Source organism: Saccostrea cucullata, unplaced genomic scaffold, assembly GCF_032062105.1.
Source record: "Saccostrea cucullata isolate Sc308-1 unplaced genomic scaffold, CSIRO_AGI_Scuc_v1 ctg30, whole genome shotgun sequence".
Taxonomy (NCBI): domain Eukaryota; kingdom Metazoa; phylum Mollusca; class Bivalvia; order Ostreida; family Ostreidae; genus Saccostrea; species Saccostrea cuccullata.
The window spans coordinates 147,670-174,984 of record NW_026930705.1 but is presented as its reverse complement, the minus strand read 5'-3'; the positions used below and the strand labels follow the sequence as shown (position 1 = coordinate 174,984).

General features: G+C 33.1%; 2 protein-coding genes across 3 annotated transcripts in view; one reads left to right on the top strand and one right to left on the bottom strand.

Annotated features, from left to right (window-relative positions):
* The window catches only part of LOC134229722 (SUMO-conjugating enzyme UBC9-B), a 74,007-nt gene extending 49,991 nt beyond the window's left edge, over nucleotides 1-24,016 (top strand). Inside the window, exons 1-7 of one of the 2 annotated variants that reach the window (XM_062711499.1) lie at nucleotides 13,371-13,392; nucleotides 17,768-17,844; nucleotides 17,988-18,071; nucleotides 18,661-18,733; nucleotides 19,383-19,492; nucleotides 19,613-19,692; nucleotides 23,456-24,016. In XM_062711499.1, the coding sequence (XP_062567483.1) occupies nucleotides 17,779-17,844; nucleotides 17,988-18,071; nucleotides 18,661-18,733; nucleotides 19,383-19,492; nucleotides 19,613-19,692; nucleotides 23,456-23,525 (483 nt within the window). In that variant the 5' untranslated portion in view covers nucleotides 13,371-13,392; nucleotides 17,768-17,778 and the 3' untranslated portion in view covers nucleotides 23,526-24,016. Of the gene's footprint in view, nucleotides 1-13,370; nucleotides 13,393-17,767; nucleotides 17,845-17,987; nucleotides 18,072-18,660; nucleotides 18,734-19,382; nucleotides 19,493-19,612; nucleotides 19,693-23,455 lie in introns of those variants that run through there. The other variant, XM_062711498.1, reaches the window with a different exon arrangement.
* LOC134229718 (RAD50-interacting protein 1-like) lies at nucleotides 2,409-13,073 on the bottom strand. Its single transcript, XM_062711493.1, has 14 exons — nucleotides 12,923-13,073; nucleotides 9,701-9,942; nucleotides 9,441-9,614; nucleotides 9,038-9,169; nucleotides 8,631-8,793; nucleotides 8,408-8,521; nucleotides 8,093-8,318; nucleotides 7,810-7,947; nucleotides 6,467-6,666; nucleotides 6,176-6,253; nucleotides 5,889-6,043; nucleotides 3,645-3,816; nucleotides 2,959-3,077; nucleotides 2,409-2,832 (listed from the first exon to the last, which is right to left on the bottom strand). The coding sequence occupies exons 1-14, from the start codon at nucleotides 13,067-13,069 to the stop codon at nucleotides 2,646-2,648; spliced, it is 2,247 nt and encodes a 748-aa protein (XP_062567477.1). The 5' UTR covers nucleotides 13,070-13,073; the 3' UTR covers nucleotides 2,409-2,645.
* Nucleotides 24,017-27,315: the final 3,299 nt, after the last annotated feature.

Sequence of the window (27,315 nt, the reverse complement as noted above, 5' to 3'; positions counted from 1 at the left end):
AAATGAGCATGACGATATTTGCATGTGTAATATTGGTAATTATTTTATTATTTTTACCCTTTCCGTGATTTTGTTGAACCAGATCCGTACTTATTACGTTTTATTGTGATTTTTTGTCTTCACTGTTGTTTTTTTTAATTTCCCACACTCGGCGTTACATGACCAGGAGTATTTTTGTAAAGAAATGATCCCACCAGTACCTAGTTATATTTTACTGTATGGAGATGTTAATAAGATTTTTATTTTTCATTGAAAGTAATTTAAGGCACACAAGCTTACTGATATGATGTATTACATATTCACCTACCTATCCTGATATTAATTTCTGGAAGGTTAATGGGCATTTTAAGGAGTGAAATGATTGAAGAGTCTGACATGTTTTGTAACTGTAAAATAGTGTATATTGGGTAATTTTGTTGCTTTGCAAAAAGTTTTCAGATTGCCATAAAAAAAAGTGCCAACGTGCCTGTATTTAAAAAAAAAATGAAATTATGCCATGAAACATTTGAATATTTTCTGCCCTGGTATCAAATTTGCCAAATATTTACAATGCCACAATATCCCAATATACAGTAAAACATTTCAACTTAAAAGACCAATGTATAAAGTAGAGAGATGCTAGCATTGCTACAGAAGTAAAGTCTTCTCTGTGATATAAATGTGCTGTGTTCTGATATATCAGGGAGTTATGGGAATTGTGATGCTCTTTTTACTACAGGGTTGAAATTATATGAGAATTTTTCTATATTCTTTTTAAAGTACTGTAAATTTATTATATTTGGTGTGTACGATATTTGGCAGAAATTCAATTTTCAACATGTTCGCATAGATTTGAATTAGCGCTGACTGAATTTGCTAGTTATAAAAGTTAATACATGTATACAAGAAATTTAGCGATGTACTTGAATTAGGGGACTCTGCTTTCCGCCAAAATCGCTAAATAGAATACACCGCTAAATGTAATACGTTTACAGTAATTTTGGCTAACTACATGTATGAACTTTATCTCCTCTGTTTTTTTTTTTCTGTTGTACTTAATTATTTTGTGCAATATTGTGGAAAGTGTGAAATGTAATTTTTAATATTTTTTGCCTAAATACTATCGTATACATGTACAACTGTACATTAAATGCTATTTTTAAGTATTTTATAAAGCAGGTTTCAAAATAAAACATTTTTGTTCTTAACTTATTAAATGCATCCTTGTTGGTTTTTACAAAGTCAAGTTTTAAAGTTCAAACTTTTACAAAGACATGTCAGCGTTCTACCCCTCCTTCCCTTTTTTTTTCAAAGAACGTACATAGGTCACAAGGCTAACACAAATCACCTCTTTCTGACAATTGTATTGTGGTCACCAGATTGTGATCATATTCTAAAGAGAGGAAAACTTTATTTTACTTGTTGCCACAACACAAGGCCCAAAAATATAACTTATAAGGTGCCTTATAATGTCTAAGATTTATCAAACACAAATTGATCACGGATGGATAAATATTCCCAAAGCTCACTGTGACCTTTTATTCAAACAACTCGAGACTCAAATAAGGATGCTTTGTGGCAAATTAAAGTTAGTTTGGTAGAAATTGTGGTTCTTGAGAAGATTTCCAAAATGTGAAAGATTAACAGAGAAACAGCTATACAAGAGATACATTATTATAGAAAAAATAAAATTACAGGGTCATAGTTTAAGTACTGTAGATCACTAAATTTTCGCGACACCTTATTTTCGCGAGATAGTCATTGACTCTTGATTAGCGAGACAAAATTTTCACGAATTGTGGTTATTGTTCTATATAATCTTAAGGAATAGTTTTATATGCGAGAATTTAATTTTTGCGAGCACACTGTCTCACGTAATTACGCGAAAATAAAGTTCTCGCGAATAAAAAGTGATTTACAGTAGTTGTTTATTGTAAGGTGCATATGTCCAAATGATTTTCTGTCTGTACATTCTTTGATACTTTATGTTCATATTTTTATTTCAGAGTGGGGTGAAATATAGAATGGGGAGAGTCCTCATGTCCATACTGACAACAGACAAGTCCATAACATGTCTGCATGAACATCCGGGTTCAGGCTTTATTTTTTTTTTTTTATACCTAATACATTCGTATCAGACATATATATAAACCCTGTTATTGAGAGATTAATAGTAACCCTACAATACAAAAATGACTACAGAATACTGGAAAATACACATAATTAACCTCACAGTGTATCCCTGGTAAGAATAGACAGATGCCAGGCAAAGTGTGATCAGAAAAGCTCATTGCATGAGCTTTCAGCCCAAATGAGCTAAAATTTAGCCTAATCTGGTTTTTAAGAAACATTTGCAGAAAAAATAAAAGATATTTTTGTTTTACTTTTATTTATTATTTACAAGTTTACTTGAAAAAGTATTTCTTGTCTTCAAGCAACTAATATTGACCATTTGTTACATTGATAAATTATCATAGGTAAATATTTAAAGGAGAATAACTTCCCAACTGGTACATGTATATTTTAAATAAAGTATATATTGACTGGTACTGTAAAACTTCACAAATGTACACTGTACATTAGGAGTATACTGAAAGACTTAATTTTAGTGTTTGCGTCCCTACTACATTAAAACACAGTTGTCACAGATCATGTCATGTCACAGATCACGTCACAGATAAGTTGGTTCGAGAGTTGAGAACATTTAGAGCCACCTGTGGTGGCAGTTTATACACTGCGACATCTTGTAATGCCTGCTCTTTCTCAGGAATACTGTCGTCAGACATCAATACCTCACGCAGCAGAAGCGCTGATCCCACACGCAGACACAGCAACACACAGGCCTCGTTAATTCTGAAGTAAACATGGGGTGTATATTAACTACTGGGACATCTTGTATTTTTCATTGTTTTATTATGAATCCCTCATAAAACAGAAACAGATTAAAGTACTGTTGTTATGATACATATAGAAACCTACTGTCTGAAGTAATTCTGTGGTTTTGTGGTGTATTCTCCAAACAGAGGAAACAGGTTCCTAGTCATATCAAACTCCAACTGTTTAGCTCCAGCCTCATTGAATCTGTTCTGTAGAACCACCTATAGAGACACACCAGGATGTTCAACAATCATTACAAAACTCAGTACAATGAGTTCAAAATAGGCTTATAAAATGAAAAGGACAACAAGAGCCACAAAAATATCACTGCTCCTTTTTAATGAAATGTGAAAATATTAAATCTTTGTAGTAATAATAATAATAATAATAATAATAATACTTTATTTAAAGAGGGTAACCCGATTAGTGCAATGCACTAGTCTTCCTCGGGGCCCTCTAAACACATTCACAATAATACAATTATAAAAACATTGTACAATATTATAATAAATAATAATAGTGGGCTAAAAACAAGTTGAATATTAGCATAAAGATTATTTTTCATCTTACCGAGTATATTTTCCAGATGATATACTGAATACAAGGTGCTTTCTTTTTTTTTACCCCTTTTAAACTTGCAAACTACTTTACCCCATTTTACACTTGCTCTGAGACACAGCACTCTTTAACACAAGCATACTTCTTTAATTTCACAATAAAATGGGGGTGAATTCTTCCCTGTATAAAGTATTCTTAGTGATACAACTTATTAAAACAATCATTAATACCTCATCCAACATAAACTTGCTCATTTTGTCAGCTAACTTTCTCCACATTTTGACAAATATTGGTTTGCTAAGTTTTCTGTTCATTGTTGTGAGATGGTCCCTGAGAACCATCAACATTTCACAGGCTGGCATAGAAAGTGAAAGATCAGGGGAGTCCTCTAGAGTTTTCCATCTACAAACACAACAAACATCAGAATACAGAAGAATCTCTCTTTATATACATATAATTATACATGTATGCACTGCACCGAAATAGCTTAAGGTAGGATTCTTCTCTGGTTTCTGACAAGATGAAACATTCAAAGTATATTTGCTTATATGTCTTATATATTTAGATGTAAGAGATTTAAAAGACCATATTTTTCTTTCCTCATCACAATTGTACAACTTTAAATAGAAATGATAAACTGCGTTTGAAAACTACCAGGGACTATATTTTTGGCGGAATGGTGGCGTATGAAAATATCTTCTTTTCTGCCTGTCAAAATTATAGTAGAACAATGAATTTAGTTATAATTTTTACACAATCGAAGACTTGGAGAAATTTTCAAATGTAAGTTAGATTAATAATGAGCGACTAAGCTTTCAAAATATATCAAATAAATATGATTTTTCAAACAAACTAAAATTTTATTAGCTTTTAAACGCTTCCTATCAAAGTGCAGATTTGAGCCAAAAAACATAAAAAGTATTTTTTTTCTCTCTTAGTAAACGATCAAAACTTTTTGTTTTTGTATCATTTTGTACATTTATAAGACTACTTTATCATATGTGAAAATAACATTAAGTTAAATATAGGAAGCATATGAAAATAACTAATATGTCCTAAAAAATTAAGAAAAACAGAGAAAATTCGGATTAGTCAATATCCAGTTTAGTTAAATTATTTATGTAAATTTGATAATATCATGCTATAGACAGGATATAGTAATATGTTCTTATGCAAAAAGAACAATCATTAAACTTTTGAAATAGAAGTAGGTATCACATGATTGGCAGCAGTTATTTTTTATTATTCATGTCAAGGAAAAAGATAATGACCTTGACTTGACCTTTCCTCTAATATAAAACGGTCAAATTTAATTTAACTGATACTATCACTTACTGATATTGTCTTCTTGATTCTGTGAAAATTTCATCAATTTTTAAATATTAGAAATATGAGAAGAATCCTACCTTAATGCATTCTTTAAGTGAATAGAAAACATTAAATAATATTTACATTTGCTGTGTTTTTCTACTAAGCCAACTGTGAAATTGATTTGAATACCATTTTCATGTAAACTCGCATGTTAAAATATACACAGAGAAACAAGCGTTAACGTGGCATCACAATAAGGCTACAGCGACGTTAGTAAAAGTACGAGAGGCCCATGGGCCACATCGCTCACCTGAGCATTGTGGCTAGGAAAAGTAGAAATTGGTTTATCATTGAAAAGTTTAAATTCAAAAGTAGTCCCATGATCAATTATGGCTTTGCTATTCTTGAAAAGAAGGTTTTTAAAGAATTTTCCTATATATTTCTATGTACAACTTTGATCAGCCATTTTGGCCCTGCCCTACCCCTGGGGGTAATGATTTGAACAGACTTGAATCTACACTACCTGAGGATGCTTCCATACAAATATGATCAGTTATGGCTTTGCTATTCTTGAGAACAAGATTTTTAAAGAATTTTCCTATATATTTCTATGTACAACTTTGATCGGCCATTGTGGCCCCGCCCTACCCCCAGGGGTCATGATATGAACAAACTTGAATCTACGCTACCTGAGGATGTTTCCCAATAAATTCATCTTTCCTGGCTCAGTGGTTCTTGAGAAGAAGATTTTTAAAACATACCACCAGTTGTTCCAAGGGTCTATTTTGGAAGGAATAAATTTTTTGCTGCAGTTTTATGTCATGATCTGCCAAAGGTTTAAGGGAGAGCAAAGTCAACATGAAATTTTCTTATGTGCATTTTTTCTTGAAAGACCTTGAATAACCACACATTGCAATTTTTCTTGTGAATAGGTATGACTGAATTTCCTCTTATGTATCTGGGGCTAAAACCTATTTGTTGTAATTTCAATAGACTGTAAAATTCTAAATTCTGTCAAACTTTCTTCAGAGTAAATGTGGCATGAGAACCAAACACAGACTTTCTCTTATGTGTCCCAATAAGCAATATTACCCAGAGTTATGGCCCATCATAAATTACCCGGTAATTGGATTTAATTTATAAAACATGACAATATGACTCACTTCATTTTTCTATATGGTTGAGATCTAGCCTGAACATCTAAGAAGGCATGGGTAAGTATATTCTTCTCCATTTCTACCTTTAACTTGTCAAACAGGTCTATCCCTTCATCAAACACGCTCCTGTCAGCTGTGAATCCTCCCCCTCTTACAGGCATCTACAATATAGGAAAGGGGAAATCATTATCAAAGGTGCTTTTTAATTTAAAAGGAGACAGCATCATAATGTTCAGATTGTTTATATATAAACTGTACAGTTTTAGTTTGACTTATACAAACGTATAAATCACCTTTTTACTTTCCTCACTGGAATCTGGGGTTAATTCAACTGGGCGGGTGGCACTGTGGTATTGTAGCTCCACAAAAAACTGCCAGAAGAAATGAAACATTTAATCATGTTCATCATCTGAATATTCAATTGTAAGAACAATTTAAGTGGCAAGCGAATTTATCAGCTTAAACACTTTGTAAGCATCATCAACAGTAAGTTTTATCTGTAAACATTAATCATAAATCACAGTTAATTAAGACATATAGACAACTCATAATCACATTTGACAAAGACATACACATTAACTTACAGTAGTATTGCACCATTCTCTCAGGACCTCTGTTATGTAATGAACAGCATTTAATATGGCGCAAAATGTGTCGCCTAGAGAATTATGGGTAACTTCTTTCATCACTTGAACCAGACGGATTCTGAAGTCCTCCAGTAATTCTAACTGCATGCTGAGAAACTTCAGTCTGTGGTCTGGAGAGGGCAAATACTTGTACCTGTCTGTAAAAAGTTCCCATGTTTTTTATAGAGAATAAAATAAAGTAGAGGAAATTTGTACCTCTCTTAGACACAGGGAGTTAGTTAGAAAAGACTTTGCCAGGGAGAATTAAACTGCTATTCAGAATACTAAACTCTCAATCTTCATTCAAGTATTACATGTAGTAGATAAATTAGTGAAAATAACTTTCCTATAGGACTTTTTTCAGCTCAGTTTACACTCTATTCTCTGTGTTCTAGAAACAGTATGCATGTTCTTGATCCTGTGATACTTTGTTATTGTACTACTGAAATATAACACAGTTACACATACACTTTTATACATGTACCTATCAAAATATTGCTGGAGATCTGTGCATTTTGTTGAGTTACCAGTGTTACATGCATTACTAAGACCTTTTCTTATTACCTCCACGCACTCTGAGACTTTTAAAGTGTCAATGTCTGCACTGTTTTTGTTAACTTACCAGTAATGGTGGACATAAGAGTGATGAAGCTCTCCCCACACTCTGGGACCTTTAGTGTGTCAATGTCTGCTATGTTTTTTTATTCTGAGTGTTAACTTACCAGTAATGGTGGACATAAGAGTGATGAAGCTCTCCCCACACTCTGGGACCTTTAGTGTGTCAATGTCTGCTATGTTTTTATTCTGAGTGTTAACTTACCAGTAATGGTGGACATAAGAGTAATGAAGCTCTCCCCACACTCTGGGACCTTTAGTGTGTCAATGTCTGCTATGTTTTTATTCTGAGTGTTAACTTACCAGTAATGGTGGACATAAGAGTAATGAAGTTCTCCCCACACTCTGGGACCTTTAGTGTGTCAATGTCTGCTATGTTTTTATTCTGAGTGTTAACTTACCAGTAATGGTGGACATAAGAGTAATGAAGCTCTCCCCACACTCTGGGACCTTTAGTGTGTCAATGTCTGCTATGTTTTTATTCTGAGTGTTAGCTTACCAGTAATGGTGGACATAAGAGTGATGAAGCTCTCCCCACACTCTGGGACCTTTAGTGTGTCAATGTCTGCTATGTTTTTATTCTGAGTGTTAGCTTACCAGTAATGGTGGACATAAGAGTAATGAAGCTCTCCCCACACTCTGGGACTTTTAAAGTGTCAATGTCTGCACTGTTTTTGTTAACTTACCAGTAATGGTGGACATAAGAGTAATGAAGCTCTCCCCACACTCTGGGACTTTTAAAGTGTCAATGTCTGCTATGTTTTTGTACTGAGACTCCCACGCAGTTGAAGAAGATAGCAAAGCATCCATCTTCTCAATGGCAACTGTAATGAAAAAATACCGGGTAACTGCAAGTGCAAGATTTTTAAAACCCCAAATATTAAGAACAAATACTGCTTTTTTGGCAATTATCGAGAGGAAGAATTACAAGATAAAGTAATAACATATACAGTTGTAGAGATGCCTTACACTTCTTTTCAATTTCAATCCATCGTTCAAACACTTTAGGCACAGTCAGGAGATCCATGCTACTGTTCAGGCCTGCAGGATAGTCATAAATCTGATGAAGCTCGTGGTCAAAGAAAATAGCTTCGTCCACCAGGTGGCAGAACAGGTGCTCATCCTCCATAATGGTAGGCAGGTCAGAGGCCATCTTCTCCATCACAAGCACCACCAGGCCCCGCATAAACTCCACCTGTCAACAATAAATGTGTAGCAGAATAAGATGTGATTGGATTGTCATTTCAACAGTAAAAACATTTTTTAAAATATTTAATCTGTAACCTTTGCATCAACTGCATAAAGTCCAGCAATCTCCAATAGGGGTTGTATTCTCTGGTCTAAGAAGGAGGAGTGGTCCCTTATCCAGTTCAACACTTGACCAAAGTACCACTCTGGCTGTAAATAAAACCATCCTTAATTGTCATGAAAAGTAAATTCACACTTAATGGTATATTCCTTAAAACTTTCTTACAGCTTTAAGATATACTAATATACTTTTTTTCACCTTTTCCCAGTTATTTGTCTGTTTATTGCCATAAAAGTGGAATTTAAATCGTTTGTGTAGAGGAGTAACTAAATGTTGAATTGGCAGGAGTAATGGTTTAAATGAGAAATCCTGAGACATGAAATTCAGTGTCTTCTTCTCTACTTCCACACTCAATGCATCTCTGTTACTATATTAAGAAAACTGTCTTGCAATATAGGTGTATGATATTTAAATTTACAACGTGGCCTTCTTTGTCTTAGAATTATGAAGTTATGTCAACTAGGGGACAGAACTGAGAAAGTGAATTAATTCACAAACCAAACTTTCCTAGCCTCACCTTATTACATAAAAATGAAATAATTATCATAGCTTCAATCTTACATATCTGTTTATGTCAATTGGTTACACATTTGCAGAAAGGATACGGTAATTGTAAAAGAAGTAGTTGTAGGAAAATGGCATCCATATTAAGTGACGGGTCTGAAGGGACTGGGGGAGCTTTCACTGCTGTCGCAATTAATGGCCACCCTACCACCTTCAAACTCTCCTCCAACAAACTGAAATTTAACAAAAATTGCTGGATCAATCAAACTTAAAGTTTGCAGAAAATATTGAAATCTATAATTTATTTATGTTGTACAAAAAAAAAAATGTATGTACTAATTTTCTTATGCCCATGACAGTGTATTTTTAATACTCAATGTAGAAAAGTTGATACATGTTTGAAAAAAAACAAATTTAACACTACACAAATGTTTATCTCCATTCATAATTCATTTATCTATCTGTTTTTTTTTTTTAACATGCATAACAATCAGAGAAAAGTACCTTGAGAGTTTTTCTTTGAGTATGTTGTACCAGAACATGATTGTTTCTTTGAGGAACTGTAGGAGATTTTGACATTGTGAACTCTGTTTCTGTAAGTAATACTCGGACATGGAACAGAACTCCTCCACAGCTACAGCTGTTCTGTTGGCCGTCAACGCCGAGTGAATCTGAATACTACAGAAAAGGGCATCATAGGTAACGAAAAAATGCTTCATTTATTTTACTTTTAATTTTTTTGTTAGAGCAACCTAAATACTTGCCTGATGTTTTCTATGTGAGTGACACATGATAAGTAGTGCCTGTATTTCTCGAGTTCATCTATCTGATTAATGAGGGGAGTCAGATCATCCACCAGACTCTTCAGTGTTTTACAATGATCTACGACCTCACCATGTAGAGAATCACTCTTCTTCTGTAGGGATTTTATTGAGGTTTGTGCCTCTTCTGCATTCTTCAATGCCTCATCAACTTCAGGAGGAATATCCCATTCAGTAAGTGCAAGCTGATAAAAGAATAGATAGGAATAATTGTACACAGACTTTTCCCTTTATTTCAAGGTATAGAAGGTTAAAAGTCAGTTGTAATGGGCTAGGGGCAGAGGTTTGTAATTAACAAAATCTCTTTTGACCAGAGCTAACAATTAAATTGTAATTTTTTTAATATTAATATTTCAACTCTGCATTTGTGTCAATTGAAGCAGTCAATTTGGCTGGTAGCTAATTCTTAGGGAAAATTCTGTGGTTTGAATTCCATATAAACCAATTGCATACATTTGATAGTGTAGAAGTCATACAAAAAAATGTGACATTATTTTTTTTTTTACCCATTCCATTTGATCAAGGTGGAACACAAAAAATCATAAGGCATGAAATTTTCACCAAAGCCATATTTTTATTTAATTTTCAATCTCATTACACAGGAAGTTGTGTTTGACTTGACAGTGTGTGAGATAGCATTAAGATGAGCTAACATTTTCTGACATCAAAAATACTCTTAGTGGGGTTATTTTTATAATGCTTTTTAGCCGGGCTTATTGCTCAAAGAGCAATTGCCGGCTTATGTGATCCTGTTCAAGGCAGGATGTTGACCCCATAGTCGCCATTTTAAAGTTACGTGCAAAAATATAGTTCTTACTCTCAACCGCTTTTGAGATAATACAAACGCTAAACAAAGCAACAAAAATAAAACGAAGTTTTATCTATATAAAATAAACATTAGTACTAATGACTTTGAAAACTTCATAAGTCAAAGAACATAGTTCATTAGTGTAAGGATTTTTGATAATCAGTGTTAACGTAGTTCTCTACACATACGAAGTAAAGCAGGAGAGGGAACCAGACTGGCCTGTTTGTTTACATTCAGCTGCGGTACCAGATTAATTCTGATTATTAGGATTAAAAAAACTCACTGTCAGTGTCTTATCATTTATACTGATAGTTTAAAAATAATTTTTTCATCGGAATATAAACATGATTCATGTAAGAAATCCATTCTACTCTGTAAATGAGCCCGGCTCTCTGTACTTCTGAGCACTTTGATTTAATGATGCTGTACTTTTTGATGATCAGTATAGTATCCTGGCATATTGCATTTTCAACCTCCTTAGATGTTATTTATTTATTTTGAGATATCTTTCCAAGTGCGACAGTTTTTAAAATAAAAATTTCAATTGATTTTTGAACATATATAGTTAAGTTCATTCCTCAGGTTAAGACCCCTGGGAACACTTCTAGTATACCGGTCCCCATAAATATGGCGCTAAAATAGCTGCCGCCGAAGGCGGTGTACAGTATATAGACGATCGCGTGAGCGATCAACAAAATCGAAAAAGAAGCCACAAATTGCAAATTTGACCTCAAATTCGTGTTCCTTGCGAAAAATTGGGTTTAAAAAACTGGTTTTTAAACACAGTTTTTTAAATGAGAATTAAAAGATTTCGTAAAATAACGTTCTTGTTTAGGAAGTAAATCTCCATCTTGCGTTGTTTAGGAATGCAGTCACATAATCAATTTTTGACGTAATCTCATAAATATTCATGAGATGCGTCACTTGTGTTTTGACGTAATGAAGAAATGCCTGATAGGACTCAAAGTGCAATGCTATTAAAATTGCGTGATTTTTGTGAGAAATACAGGGATTTAACAAATGTTATATGATTAGTCATCGATGGATTGAATTGTGCATCATTATCGATTTGAAATGGAAAATATTCTGAATATTTGGACATGATTAGGAGGTCAGTTCAAACGCAAGCAGTTAACGGTAAGTCGCTTTTACAATAACTTGCCTAAACTCAGCGCTGAAAATCGCCATGTTTCGACAATAGAGTTGATTTACTCGAACTTTCATTTCTTAAACTTTCCTTTGTAAAGCAAACATGTCATGAACTAAACCACAGTGTAAGATATCAGCACGATTCGACAGGCTGATTCATGCAAGTTTTTGGTCACAAAAGGCACTCATAGTGCCTTTTGTAAGCAAAAATTACATAAATTAGCCCAAAGTCAGAAAGATTACAGACTGGATTTATAAAACAAACCCAATTTTAAAAACTATATAACCTAATCCTAATCACTCGATCGGATGCGTTTTGTTGAAGCGAGTGGAAAATTGCGGTTTGTTTACATTCTGCATAGCAACGGCAAGGGAAATAACTGCTCATGCGCAATCGCGTGATTCTGGGGACCGGCATACTAGAAACTTCCCGACCCCTGTTTACTGTTACTGCTTTATGTACAATATGCCTAATTTATTATTTTATAAATAAACCACATAGATGGACCTGTACATCATGAATCGGTGTATAAACAGGTCCAGTCCAAAGACTATTTCTACCTACGTAGGTATTAATAGCTACCTAGGTATTTAAAGCTACCTAAAGTAGCTATTTTTACCTACTTTCTGCTTTACTTGCATTTTGTAGCCAAAGGCATGAACGGCGCAACATGGTGAGTACACAATTTCTTGATACAGTCACACTGATGATGAATATGACAAAAATTTGGCCAAAAAATGAAAACTTCGTATTTTATCAATTTTGCATAGAAACTAATGTAAAATTGCCGATTACTACACAAGGCAAGTAATCATTTTTTCGCCAAAATTTTGTCGTTTTCATCATTAGTGTGACCGTATCAAAAAATATGGTATTCACCATGTTGCGCCGTTTGGTCTTTTGGTCGTAAAATGCAGAAATTATATAAAGTAGGTAAATATAGCTACTTTTGGTAGCTTTAAATACCTAGGTAGCTATTAATAGCTACGTAGGTAGAAATAGTCTTTGGACTGGACCTGATAAAGGCATGGTAAAATACGTTGCCAAATAAAATTAAGTCCTGATGATATTAAACATTGTATCAGTAAATAATTTATAATTTACAAAGTCTTTAAGATGGGTAGATTTAAGTTCAGTAAAAACATGAAACAGCTGGCATATTTTGAAGGTTTCTCAAACTTCGTTAATTAAAAACAGACTTGCATACTCGACTTTCCAATGCCTCTGTAGTTGCTTTGGTTTCTAAATAAAATGACTTTAGGTCAGATAAAGATTTAACGTCATTCCCAAACTTGCTATTCACTATTTTAACTGCATTTTCTTTACATTCTTCTAATGACATGGGCGCATCCATGTTTGCAAATGATCTTGTTCGCATTTGCGGTTTTAACGGAAGTAATTCAAACCTAATGTATTTCGTGTTCTGAATTAAAATTTGATTTATTGGTATTTCGTAAATTGCAATATTTTGATACAGAAATAATTCTATATATAGTTATATTAATAATAAATCTAGATAATAATATCAGGATACAAAGGTTGGAAAATCCCAACTTCTTTTCGTATAATTGTACGATTTACTACAACTTGTAGTTCAAACGCAAGCATCAAAAGAACCCTGTTTTTTAATCACGTGACTATTATTGAGCGAAAATCTTGAAAAACCCACATGAGAAGGTAGAGATTTTGGTTATTTGATCTTTCTAGAACAATTCTGACTATGGTTATGATTGTAAATAAATGAATATATAGATAAAGTCTCTTACAAATGATTTAAAAGATTTATTTCTGATTGATTTCATTAGAAAACTTGATTTTGAAGAAGTCGAAAGTATTTTGTTTCCAGTTTATTCCTGAGGTAGAATAACAAATTGAGGATATTTCATTATTTGGCATACCAGTGCCTCTTTATTGTACAGATTACTAAAGTAACTTTTAAATATTTTTCAAATCAATTACAATATCTTCCATTTTAGTTAGCTGCACAGTGGTCTTGAAATTCATTTCCATTTTACTCAAACATTCCTGCAGGGTTCTCCACAAGGGGTTTTACCATGGCGGCCCGCCATGGTTAAATTTTTGTGCGCCATGGTTAAACGAGCTGCGCCATGGTTAAAATCGGCAGCCGCCATGATTAAATTTTATTGCATTTCAGTCCTGACACCTACTTTTTTAATGACTTGAGTAGTTAATTGTGTTTATACTACGACTGCCATGCACCCCGCAAGCCTCGAAGGAAAGCGTTAAACAAACACGTTGTTAATCAGCGACTATGCTGTGAAGCGTGACAATCAATGGAGTCAATCAGCTGATCAAATATTGAGAGTTTATTATCCTGCACACATGTAAATAATTTTGGGGAACTTCAACATGTTCACTACATGAAATATTAGATACTAGTATATAACGGGTTCATAAACATGATAAAAGATGACAGTTACGAGCATGATAATCGTCATGCATGCTGTGTCAGAAAAAAATACTCTGTAAAAATTTCATATTCCTCTGCAGTTAATCAATTTCCCATGCTCTGTTTCTTTAAGCTTTAACTTTATTATCTTTATGATAAAATGTGTATAGGGCCTTCGTCTCAATCGCCATCTTAGCACGCTTAGTTTTAATCGCCAGTATAGTTGTAGTTTTAGAGTTACTTCCCGTTGGTATGAAACATCGCGTGGTGCTATTTTTAGCACTGGGCATGTGGAGAGGTAAACAAAACTTGCTGAAAAATGCAATATCTAGAAAAATAAAACGTTTAGAAAAAAGGGACACTGTTCCAAATGTTCCTTTGTGTGTTAACTTCAAAAATATTACCCATTCATCAGTTTTAGTTATAGTGAAACAAAACATTTCATACAACAGGATACAATTCTTATAATTATTAATTTCTGAAAAATATTGCCATGGTTACTGACTTACTGTATCAACAATTTTTCTTTAAATTCCTTGAGAAGGTTACTACAGTATTGGGAAATTTTTAGTACATTTGTGAAGTACGAGGGTTGTTAGAAAAGTTCGCGGACACATTGAATTACAGAAAATCTATTGTGTACTGTGAAGTATGACCTATGTCTTAATAAATTCCTACATTTTGTTTATTTGTATGTAAAAAAGCAGGTCCATTTACTACAATCTTGAAAATTTACAACGATTTTTACTATGAGGTCATGGGAATCTCGGAGCAATCACTTGACATAAGGCGACGTGACAGCCAGATTTCAACCCGTTAAGCTTTGTCGCAGTTCATTAAATCTTTCATTTTTTCCATATTTTTCTTATCTTTTTTCTACTCTAAATTTAGATATCTATATCAAAACATGTTACTTTTCTACTATAATGTCTTTTGAACTGATTCGGATATCATTGAGATCTTTTGGAAAAAACGTCTATGCGGTTAATCGATCAGGTATGGAAACTATGCAAAACCATAAAGGCACAGCGCCCATGCAATAAAGGGGTATTGAAGTATCGATGGGGTTAATCATTCAAAATGTTAATCCTAACATTCTTATAAAGCTACATCCATTTGAAAACTTTTGTCCTTTGTATGTGTAGGAAATTCCCGGCAGCATCTTGCACATTTTAATGTCTTTTTAGACATTTTCCTGTCAGCATACATAATTTTTACGTAGTGCAGTGCTCCATGACGCTCAATGACGCTCCGATTTTTGGCTGTGTTTTTATGCGTTGACCATTTATAAATGGCTATAAAACAGTCATATACCCTCCAATTTGATCCAAAATTTCTCCCAGTGATGTTTCATGAATACTTTAGCGACAGGTAAAATATCACAAATCTCTTTGCACTACAATTGTGCAATTTTTAATCCTGATAAAGAGTCTATGTGATGTAAACGTGCAAAAATGTAGCATGCTCCGTGAAGCAAGATTTATCAAAATAAAACAGCTGCATATTTTTCAATGAGCACCGGAGAGCACTAAAGTTTTGTATATTTATTGGAAAATACATTAAGAATTTATCTGAAAAGTTTGACTGGTTTCGTGAAAATAGCGCGCTCACAATAGAACTTGTTTGCGAACTTTTCTAACACCCCTCGTAAGATACAGAATAAATCTTTTTCAATTTAATTATTTTTTTTATTTAAAAAAAAAAAGTGTTAGTTATTCCATTGTTTTGTGGTGCAGTGGTTAAGTTTAAACATTATAAAACCAATCATTGATTAATGAAGATTAAGAAGTCTAACACGCATAATTTTGTGTTTTCGGTCACATTTCGCTTTCGTACAGCTTCCTCCATGGTTAAATTTCAAAATGTGGAGAACCCTGTTCATGATTATCATGTCAGACTTTACAGGGGTAGAAACTCCCTAAAATTACAACTCGCAAATACGAGTTGCAAAAAAAATGAACTCGCAATTTCAAAAGACAACTCACAATTTTAAAATGAAAGCATTTTAGAAATAAATAGCGATCTATCCAATTTTAGAAAAAAAAACTTCAAATTTTTCTACATGAGGTTTTAAAATAATTATGTTTGTTTCCTGTAACATTCCCAAAAAGTCATTGTTCGGTAGGTCAGGATTTTTAAAAAATGATTATTCAATAATAGAGTCAAACATCCCCATACTCAATAAACCAGGTGTTATATTTACAGGGGACACCTAACATGGCTGCCTAGGGGCAGAAAACGAACTTCATAAAGTTGTGGGGAAAAATTGTTGTTACAATAATGATTACTCTTTATATTTAAGGTAAATGTTAACTAGGTTGACATATATTAAGTCTCAAGTCAAGCTACAATTAAATTTTTTTTTTAATAAATGGAATCAGCTGATTGATTAAACCACGTAGATTTGGCAGAGAAAAATCCACCCTCGGAGGTAATTTGAATGGGTTTGTCTTTTTTTTTTAGGCCTGATCGTCTGACATGGGTTTAGAGATGGTGGATGTCAGATATATTTTTTTCCTGGGTGAAATTTACAATTAAAAAAATCAACATGCAAAAATTTGCGAGTTACAAATTTTAACTTGCAATTTTGATATTTTAACTGGCATTTTGCGAGTTATATACAGTGAATTTCGAACCCTGCTTTAAATACATTAAATTACTGTTTATTGTAATGATGCATTTAAAAAAAAAAAAGTGTTTACGTATATTTATATCCAAGATCAATTTGTTTTAAACTGATGGTTAAATCAGTACCAAAATATTTAAATACCTTGGATATTTTTCTGAATATCAATCAATGATAAGTATTATGCAAATGTCAGATTGAAAGAAAAATTGATAAGTTTTAATTTTATTCAAATTCTGAATATAGGATGGTGCCAAAAAAGCAATCCATATTTACATGGGAAAATGCATATAGGGGAAAAATTCTACTGATGAGGAACAGGATGGCCAAAATGACCCAGATGAGCATTTTTGCCCATGGGCCTATACCTGTGCTTATAGAAAATGAACTGATTTTTAAAGATTAATTTCAAATGTAATGTTTTTAAAAATTGATCCATGTTCATAAATATATTGCCCTCAAACTGTGAAAATTTCTATAAATTTAATTTTCTGGCCTTTTTACTGTTTAGTTGATTATGCAGCTTAAGTATTATAAGTTTAAGTAATACCAGGCAACAACTGATTCAAGAAAACAAAAGGAGCAAAGCATTATTCTAAATATTGTTCAATTTACCTTCATTATTTTTACATTCTAGGACTTTCAAATATTAAAAACTTGTGTGGGGCACTAGTGTCTATTGTTACATCTGTTTGTTCAGGGTTCAAAATTCACTATTTACAACTTGCAAAATGTGAGTTAGAATATCAAAATTGCAAGTTAAAAATTTTGTAACTCACTAAGATTTGTGAGTTAACTTTTTCATTGTAAATTTTGCCCAGAAAAAAATATGTTTTAATCCTGTTTCAGTCTTCCTCTCTGTCTGCCCCTGTTGTTTATTTCCGCCAACTTGATGCAATTATTTTATACAGATAAACAACAGAATGTATTTTTATATTTTATCTTTGTTAATCGAGTATTAACTTTTGTGAAATTTCAAATTGTTTAATGAATAGTGGTGTAATTTATTTTCGAAGGTGAATTCAAAATGTCAGGAATAGCCATTGGAAGACTGAGTGAAGAACGCAAAGCCTGGCGCAAGGATCATCCATTTGTAAGATATTCTATTTTATTAACAATAACATTGAGAGAGAACACATAGATTTTTTTATGCTATAGGTTTAGAATTGTTGCATGACGTAAAACATCATTCAATCTTTTGAGATTTTACCTGTCAATATTCTTTATTTGTTGTAGGGCTTTGTTGCAAGACCCACTAAAAATCCTGATGGTACTTTGAATTTATTAAATTGGGAGTGTGCAATACCTGGCAAAAAGGGAGTAAGTACATTTAGTTTTCTATGAAGTAAAAGTGCATTATTGCAGTTTAGTTTTATCAATGAGACTCATGATGTTTAGCATTTAGAACCAAAATTACTTGACTCAGATTGTGTCAACCTAAAGGAGGTCAAGATGACCAACTCTTGGAATGAGGCCATATTTTATGTTTTGAATCATCAATCTTGGATTCTTTGTCAGTTGTTGCAACTTGTTCTCATATTGTTTTAATAAAACAGAAGGTCATGGTGACATACTTTTGGAATAAGGCTTTATCTAAATATTCATGATACTAAGAGGCTTTAATAAAGTGATAATTTGATGTACAAATTATCAGAAGAGTGATTTTAGGCACATAAGCTTTTTTTTCTTTTTTTTCTTTTTTAAAGGAGGGTGCTAGTACATTCTAATATCATGTTAACATGTTACTGATCATTTCTCTTTATTAGATTTTTTTCAAAGATTTATCCAGAGCGACAAAATCAATTTAAATACTGCAATACAAAACTGATGTTAAATTTTTAAAATGTTAAAGTACCGGTAGATAATTTTTAGCTGAAATATTGATAGGGGACATTTATTTGTTTTACAGACACCGTGGGAAGGAGGATTATACAAACTCAGAATGTTATTTAAGGAAGATTACCCTAGCTCACCTCCTAAATGTAAGTCATTTTTAAGTTCTAAATTATCAATATATAAACATGTTACAAAAAAAACCTTTCATACATTGTACTTACAAGTTTAGCAGTGTATAAATATTTCACTGGGTTGTAAGAAATGTAAATCTTATTAAATTACTTTTAGGATTATAAATATATATTATTATAACAGTAAGTTGATCTGAAAGGTCGAATCATGTCGAGTTGACAGGCGCGGATCATCAGATCAAACAAGATGCAATGCGTCAAGTTTGATCTGGTGATATGTGCCTGTCAACGAGACATGATATGGCTCTTTGGATCAAGTTACTGTTATAATAATAAATTTATTATATACCCCCTTACAACTAGCTAAATATAGCAAAATAAAACTTTTAGAGATCAATTGTATAACATTTATCCATGAAACAAAGCATAATAACAAGGGACTTCTTCATGCGCAAGAAAAATAGCTGCCAAAAAATAATGTCATTGTTTCTGCGTACTATGTCATCATTTTCAGAGAGGGGTGATATGGATTCAGAAAACCACAGTGTGGTGATCCAGAAAGTCAGATCATGATGTCACGTGATTGCGTAAAATCAACTGTAAAATCGAGTGATACACATTAGGTATATTATAAAAGTTGATATCATTAAAATCTTGTTTGTAGGCAAGTTTGAGCCTCCACTGTTCCACCCCAATGTGTACCCGTCAGGGACAGTGTGTCTGTCTCTACTGGACGAAGAGAAAGACTGGCGTCCGGCCGTCACGATTAAACAGGTCAGAATTCTCAAACAGGTTCATTTAATCACACCTTTCAGTTACAGATTACATTCTTCAACTGCCTTTGTTTAATCCAGATATATAAAAGAAACCTTAGTGTAATCTTTTTTTTCATAGATTTTATTGGGTATCCAAGAACTGTTAAATGAACCTAATGTGAAGGATCCAGCTCAAGCAGAGGCCTACACCATCTACTGGTAAATACAAGTCCCCTGTCTGTCAGTCTGTCTGTCCCCCTTTCTTAATTTCTCCTCATTAATAATGTTCCAGTATCACTCTCCTTACAAGTCCCCTTCTGATGAAACTGAAGGGGGCCTTAGGTTTCCCTATCAGCCTATTTGTCTCCTTGTCTTACTTCTTTAGTATTAATGTTTTTTAAGAAATATGAATCATTCAAGGATGAAATATACTACGTACAGTGTACATGTACTACAAATGCCCATACAGATCATACAAAAAAGTTAAAAGCAACTCTTAGTCGGGCTAAAAACAGGTAAAATTTCTTAAAGGTCAAGTACGGTAAAAATAGATCTTAAAAATAATGTTTATAATTCATTAAAAGCATAAATGAAAGTTTATGGTCGTGTTTGTTTATTAAAAAATCCAGATATAGACACAAAATACCTGTTCAAATATCGTTATTTATAGACATGGGCGATAGGGTTGTCGCTCTTTCTGATGACGTCATCAGAGACAATTGCACTATAGGCGCTATTCTATAAACAGCCGATAGCTGATCAAAATGACTAATTCCAACGCTATACCGTGTTATTGACGGTAAACTCGAAGATATACTTGAGTTTATAGATTCAATCAATTATGTTTGATCCCACTACGAAGCAATGAGAATATGTTAGGCCTGCCTACATGGATATGTCATCGAAGTTAGAATCCAAGAATAATGAAAGTAAAAAAACGGGAAATTCTCCAAAAAGCAATGATTTGCTATGTTTTTGTATTGAAAATAAATTAAAAACAGATATTCAAAAAAGCTCAACATGAAAATCGAAACCTTTAGGACATTCTTAGCATCTATGTAGAATGCATTGTTTTAGACTCTGAGTATTAATAGTCAGCTGTGAAACCATGTAAAGAATTATTGGCAAAGTTAAAAGTGATCAGCAAATAACTCTGTAGCCGCTTGTAGTTGTTTTAAATCGTACCCCCACTTCAACTAAAATAATTTTTTTTAAAAACTAGAACATTCAGCATGCGAACATGCCTTAGAATATATATAGTGTAAATTACGCGGACTTGTTGCACAGAAAAATATATTTGACATGATCGGGCAAAATGTCACATTTAATATAAACGAATCTTTTCTTATATGGTCTTCAAAATTTCATTTCAAAATGTTGTAAAATGATATCAATTTTGGGTGATTTATCAGGACATATCATTAAGTCACGGAGCAGCAAAATCTTCTATAGCTACGTCACGGGCATTATGAAAAATATATAAGTTTTCACTTTCTCAACATTTTCCCAAGAATTCCTGTTGAGTTTGAGTTACCTTATGTATTCAATATCCACACGTTATTTCTTGTCAAGCTTAAAATCTTTAAAACAAGTAAAGAGTGTGATATTGGTCACTCTCAAGCAGGTTCTTTTCAGTCCGAATAAAGTTTTCGTCGATAATCTTCTTCCCGTCCTCCCCTCTAGCCTTTTTACAGAGGTCTAACGGTCTAAATCTAATTTGCTATTTGAAGACGAATACCCTAGTTTACCACAAGTTTTATTATACATATTTTGGATCTATGTTGGCGATATCTCGATCATTACACATAATTTAACAAAAGTTTGGTACTCCTTCTATTCAGACGTCATTTTCACAGGAAAAGTATCGAAAAAATCACTGTATTTCTGTTTGTACTTCAAAATCACGCCAGAAAATGAAAAAAATATCACATTTAATAATTATTTTACATCTAGTTGTTCCATTTTGAACCATACCTGTATGTTAAATAGATTTTTTAAACACCGATCCTGATGTTTACATGTTACTAAGATCAGACATTTTATTTAGCACAGCCACGTAGCATCGTTTTTGAAACGGGGACAGCCAGAGAAATTATTTTTACTTACCTGAAAAAGTTGACAAGCAAAAAAGAAAGTTGATCAAGGTCGAAAAATCCTATTTCGGGGTAGGGGGAGACAGTGCCAACTTCTTTCAATACCATTTTTTTGGCTCTACAATACTACATTTTCCTTATATTACAAAAAGTGGGGAAGGGGGGGCAACCAGCATTTTTATGAACATTTCATTTAGTAAAAGTAATGTTGGGGAAAAAGTGGGGAGGTAACCCCCCCCCCCCCTTTTCCGTTGCTACGTGCATGTGGCAACATTTGTTTATGTTTCTAATCATACTTTGGGGATTTCTTTTATGAAATTAGGGGAAAACCCCACATTTCTTCACCATTATGAATTGGGCAGTATACAAGCCTTCTGCAACCCCTGAAAATCCAGGGTATACTAGGTGACATCGAATTTCCTTCGATCGCGGTCTATTGAATCATGAATAGCACTATCTACAAAAATTATTCACTAACAAATGTTCACTTCATATGGTGATAAAACCATCAGATTCAATGCTCCAATGATTTTGAAAAATTCTGAGCCAGAGAAAGGGTGGGGGGTATCCCTCACAAGTACTAGTCCCTTTCCCGTATCATCTTGGAACCCTATAACCATGCACGATCCCGTTGAGGATCTAGGAACTTTACATATAGAACTATGAATAAATCACTCTCGTGAATTTATGCCCTGACTGTCAATACAGATTCTCGTGCCTCCCCCCTCCAACTTTTTATTTAATAAAAACAAACAAACAGAAAAAAAAAAACAAAAAAAAAAACACGTAATTGTACATATGTACCTTGTCGACATTGTGAATTTTAATTATGGTATAGAACACATACTCTTTGTGATAGCCATTTTCACAATGTAAAGGTTTTGTGATTTCGGAAGATGTAGCACCCGACAGATGAAAAGCAGAGATAAAGATATGGAATTTGTTGCATTGTACCGATTAGATTGAACTCCTGTGGCTAATCTTTGTTAAATTGTTTTGAAAAATAAGGTGAGACAGAGTAAATATATTTCAATTTTTAATAAAAAGTCCATGTTAACTAAAAAAACAAGACTTTGAATTACATGTACGTGTAATAATATGCATGCACAGGCACCTGACGTTACTTATTTTTTTTTAAATGAAAAATATTAGGTAGGGGTATATTTTTTATTACAAGAAAAATAAGTAACCTCAGGTGCCTGTGTATACATGGTATTTAAAGAACACAATCCACTCTCTGCATTTTTTTCAGTGCAAACGCAATAATTCTATACGGCCCCGGTATGCCGGTCCCATACAAATAAAAATCAGTATAAAATTTATTGATCTCGTTTGAAATAATAATGCATTTGGTCACTATATTTACCGGATACATGTGTATTTTTTTAATTTGCTTAGAGATTAGATACACTAACTATTTTAAATTCATGTATTGAAATTTGCAGTTTTTAGTGAATGTGCTGTACTACAGACAATGTGTGCTCTCCAAATCTGTCTTTCTCTCGCTCAGTCACTGCAGTCAAAAGTTGTCTCTGATGACGTAATACGTTATGGGCGGTAACTCGCGTCACTAAAAAAATATCGATAACCCAGGTAAATTTTAATCGCGCAGAAATGTCATGCCAGACGGTTTTAAATTAAACAGTTATGGGATTTTAAATCATATGAGACCAGTAGACAATTCTGTACATATTATTCCAATTTTACAAAATTCTCCATACTTGACCTTTAAACAATAACGCAGTTGTTTCTTAAAAGGAAAATTGAATTGGAAAATGTATTTCCAAAGTTTATTTTGTTAAGAATTAATGTAAAAATGTGTGGGATTTACAGTTGCATGATATTGCATGATATACACTATAATAAGGAATTATAATTGTCTTTTTCAGTCAAAATCGCGTGGAGTATGAACGACGTGTTCGAGAGCAGGCTGTCAGATTTCGGGATCCTTCCTTATAACTGGAAACGTGAGATAAACAATTCAGGGATGATATTGTGTTACGTATTTCTAAAGCTCTCAAACTGGTGAAATGAAACAGACCTTTATATATGCTTTATTTCTGGCAGGATTCAGTAGATATCAATCATTCAGTGCTTCTTCATGGACGGATTATTTGTGCATTCTGTTGTACTATTCACCAAGAAGAGAGAGACTTCTTCCTTCAATGTTGGTGCATTGTTTGTGACATTAATTATTAAAGCAGTGCATTTTAATGTTGTTGACATGTTTAAGAAATCTCCAATTTTATATTAACCTTTTTTTTCTGTAATTCATGTTTTGGTCTGCCAAAATTGGGATTTGGTAAAATAAAATTCAAAATTTTTTTAAATACATGTATTTTTTTTCTTCAAACAAATGTTATGGGTTTGATGGATTCCATATACATGTATGTGAAATTCATGAGACTACCAAAGTGAAGTTGTAAATAAAGTATTTTTGAAAAACTACACTTTACTGAGTTTTGAGTACATGTATATTTACACAATTACTCTTGAAATTTATTTCCATCTGTCCAGTGCCCTAAAATTTTGAAAAAGTTTTAAATAACTTCAGATTTTTGAATATTTTTTCTTCAAAGATGGAGGGCATTTTGCTTTGCTGCGGTCAGTCAGCCTGTCAGTCCACCAAGTTTCCATACATTTTCTTTGCAGAGGTTGCACATACTGAAATGCAATTTGGTATACAATATATCATAAGAATATCCAGCATAAACTCTGTTTTGGGTTCGATTGAGCATTTTTGACAGAGTTATGTCCCTTAAATTGGACTTTGAAAAATTCAAATTATTTGCAATTTCCATTCATTTTCTTTGCAGAGGTTGAATATGTAAGCAATGAATCATTATGTTTTGAAAGATATAGTTAATAACTGCAATGATGTGTACAAACAAATTGAGTAATGCACATTATGAAAATTTGTTTGCACACACCATTGCAGATATGAGACCATACCTTTCAAAAAGTAATGATTCATTGCTTATATTTACATTTTTTAATTCACCACCTTGACTGCAAATGTGATTTTTATATTTTAAAACCCATGTATAATCCTTCATATAAGCTACAGTTAATGGAAGAGCCATCATAACAGCTTCTGGTCATATTTTTTGATTTTCACTTATGACGTTGCACTTCTTCGGCCTTCAGTGATGGTAAAGTCAAAATAAAATGCATGCTTTAACCGTTTGACCCCCTTTCCATGTTATGGTGTTTTGAATGCCATAGATTTCCATTCACTTTAAATGCAAAAAACCTCTGTAATGTAAATATACTGAAATGAAATTTGTTATACCGATTTATCATAAGAATTCCTAGGTCATGTTTTGTTTTGGGTACCATTGATATATTTTTAAGAGAGTTATGCCCCTTGGATTTGGAGTAATCCCTATTATTAGCAGTATCCGTTTATTATGTTCCCCAAACGAAGTTGGGGAACATATTGTTTTTACTCTGTTTCTTATTATTATTATTTTTCTTCTTCTTCCTGGGTACTTTTTTGTCCGGGAATGATCTTGTAAACTGTTCATCCGATGTAGGTAAAACCTTTTTAGGGTTAGTAGACATGTTTTGTAGATTTGCCTAGTCAAGGTCATTTTGCGCACACGTGCTTGCAAGAGCGCGCACGTGTAATACGTTAAATGACCAATATAATGGATATTGCTGTAACTTTTCTTTTTTTTGATGAATTTTTTTTAAACTCATAATGTAAGGATACATTAGTAGTATAGACAAGATGGCATGGTCAAAATAGCAAGATCTCACGCGCATGCACGTGTGCTTCGCTCTGATTGGCTGAAACTAAAGTCTCAATATCTATCTTGTTTCGTGTCATAATCTTTTGAAATTAGACCTACATTATGAAGATCTACAGCATGTTATATAAAAATGTTCATGAAAGCATGCGCATGCGCACGTGCTGCAATCTGGTTGGCTGAAACTTTAAATGGCTATATCTCCTTTGTTTTTTGACGAAATGCTTTGAAATTTAAAACATTGTCATGCATTAGGATATCCTAAAATATGATATAGAAAAAAATTCATGAAATCACGCGCATGCACGTGTGCTGCAGTCTGATTGGCTGAAACTTTATTTGGCTATATCTCCTTTGTTGTTTGACGAAATTTTTGGAATTTTAAAATATAGTCATTCATTTAGATATCCTTCAATATGATAAAGATAAAAATATATGAAATCACGCGCATGCATGTGTGCTGCAATCTGATTGGCTGAAACTTCAAATGGCTATAACTCCCTTGTTTTTCAACCAAACAGGACGGGATTTAGAACATAGATAAATATAAGGGACTCCTACAAGAAGGTGTAGTCATTATGCACGTGCGTGCATGTGAAATCAGTAAAATTAAAAATACACTCGAATGAGTGTATTTTTTTAATACTTTTGGATTAAATGCTTTGATATTAAGTATATTAAAATTTTAGATAGTGTAGACAAGATTATATGGTCGTTACGCACAAGAACACGCGTGCAATGCCTATTTTTTAATATATTTTGAATTTTCTAGGAAGACCTTGAATAAGTCTAAATTCCATTAAGTATTTCTTATTTAATAGAAATTACAGGGAATATGGCACCAAAAGGGAGTTGGGGAGCGTTTGGGGAACATCTGTAACGGTCCCCGTTACAATTAGCACTAGTTTTCTTTGTAGAGGTTGCACATACTGACATGAAATTTGATATACAGATTTATCATAAGAATATCTAGGTCAGGCTCTGTTATGGGTATAATCGAGCAATTTTTGACTGCGTAATGCCCCTTGGACTTAGCCAATGTCCAATTATTTGCAGTTTCCATTCACTTTATTTGCAGAGGTTGCACTTACTGAAATTAAATTTGGTATACAGATATATCATAAGAATATCTAGTTCAAATTCTGTTTTGTGTACAATTGAGCATTTTTAAAACCGAGTTATGCCCCTTAAATTGGACTTCGAAGAATTTCAATTATTTGAAGTTTCCATTCATTTTCTTCACATGTATGTCCAGGGTGAGGGGGCAGAAGTGTTTCACAAACATCATTGATATTACAATTTCATTATCAACAAATTCCAATACAGTAGTCTCATTATCTATATTCTCTTGCTTATTCCCGATTAGTACATTAAAAATGGATGAAAACCATTGAAAATACATAATAGGTACTAGTAATTCATTAATCCATGTTCAAGAAGCTGCAAGTAAATCTTTGCAAATTAGACCTCAATGAAGTTTATCAATTTCACAATTAATTCAATCCTCTGATACTTTCTCATCTTTAGTCCTCAATAACATATATATATGTATATGTAGTAAATGACCGGCAACTTGATTCAGATACTGATCCTGTGGACAGAAGAGTCAAAATGCTTATCTATGAACATTGTATAGGTCTTGCATTGGAAAAAAAAAAGATGAAAAATTTGCATCAAAAGCAAAAATCAATGGATTTAAAAAAAAAAAAATTGATTCAAGGCCATAACATGAGAATAATCACAAGTCATAAAAAAACAATTTAACTTTGAAATTTTAGAAAAAGTACATTCTCATCATGCTTGCACATATGTACGAAAAATAATGTACACTCTTTCAACTTTTTACACATAATTTGTTAAATGAGAACAAGATATTCTAAATCAAAGAAAGAGGGTGTACAAGGCGTGGACAATCCCCCACTCAACAAAATGTTACTCAATTTTCAAAATTCACAGAAAAGTTATGATTTTTTTAAAATCATGTTCTCAGTAATGAC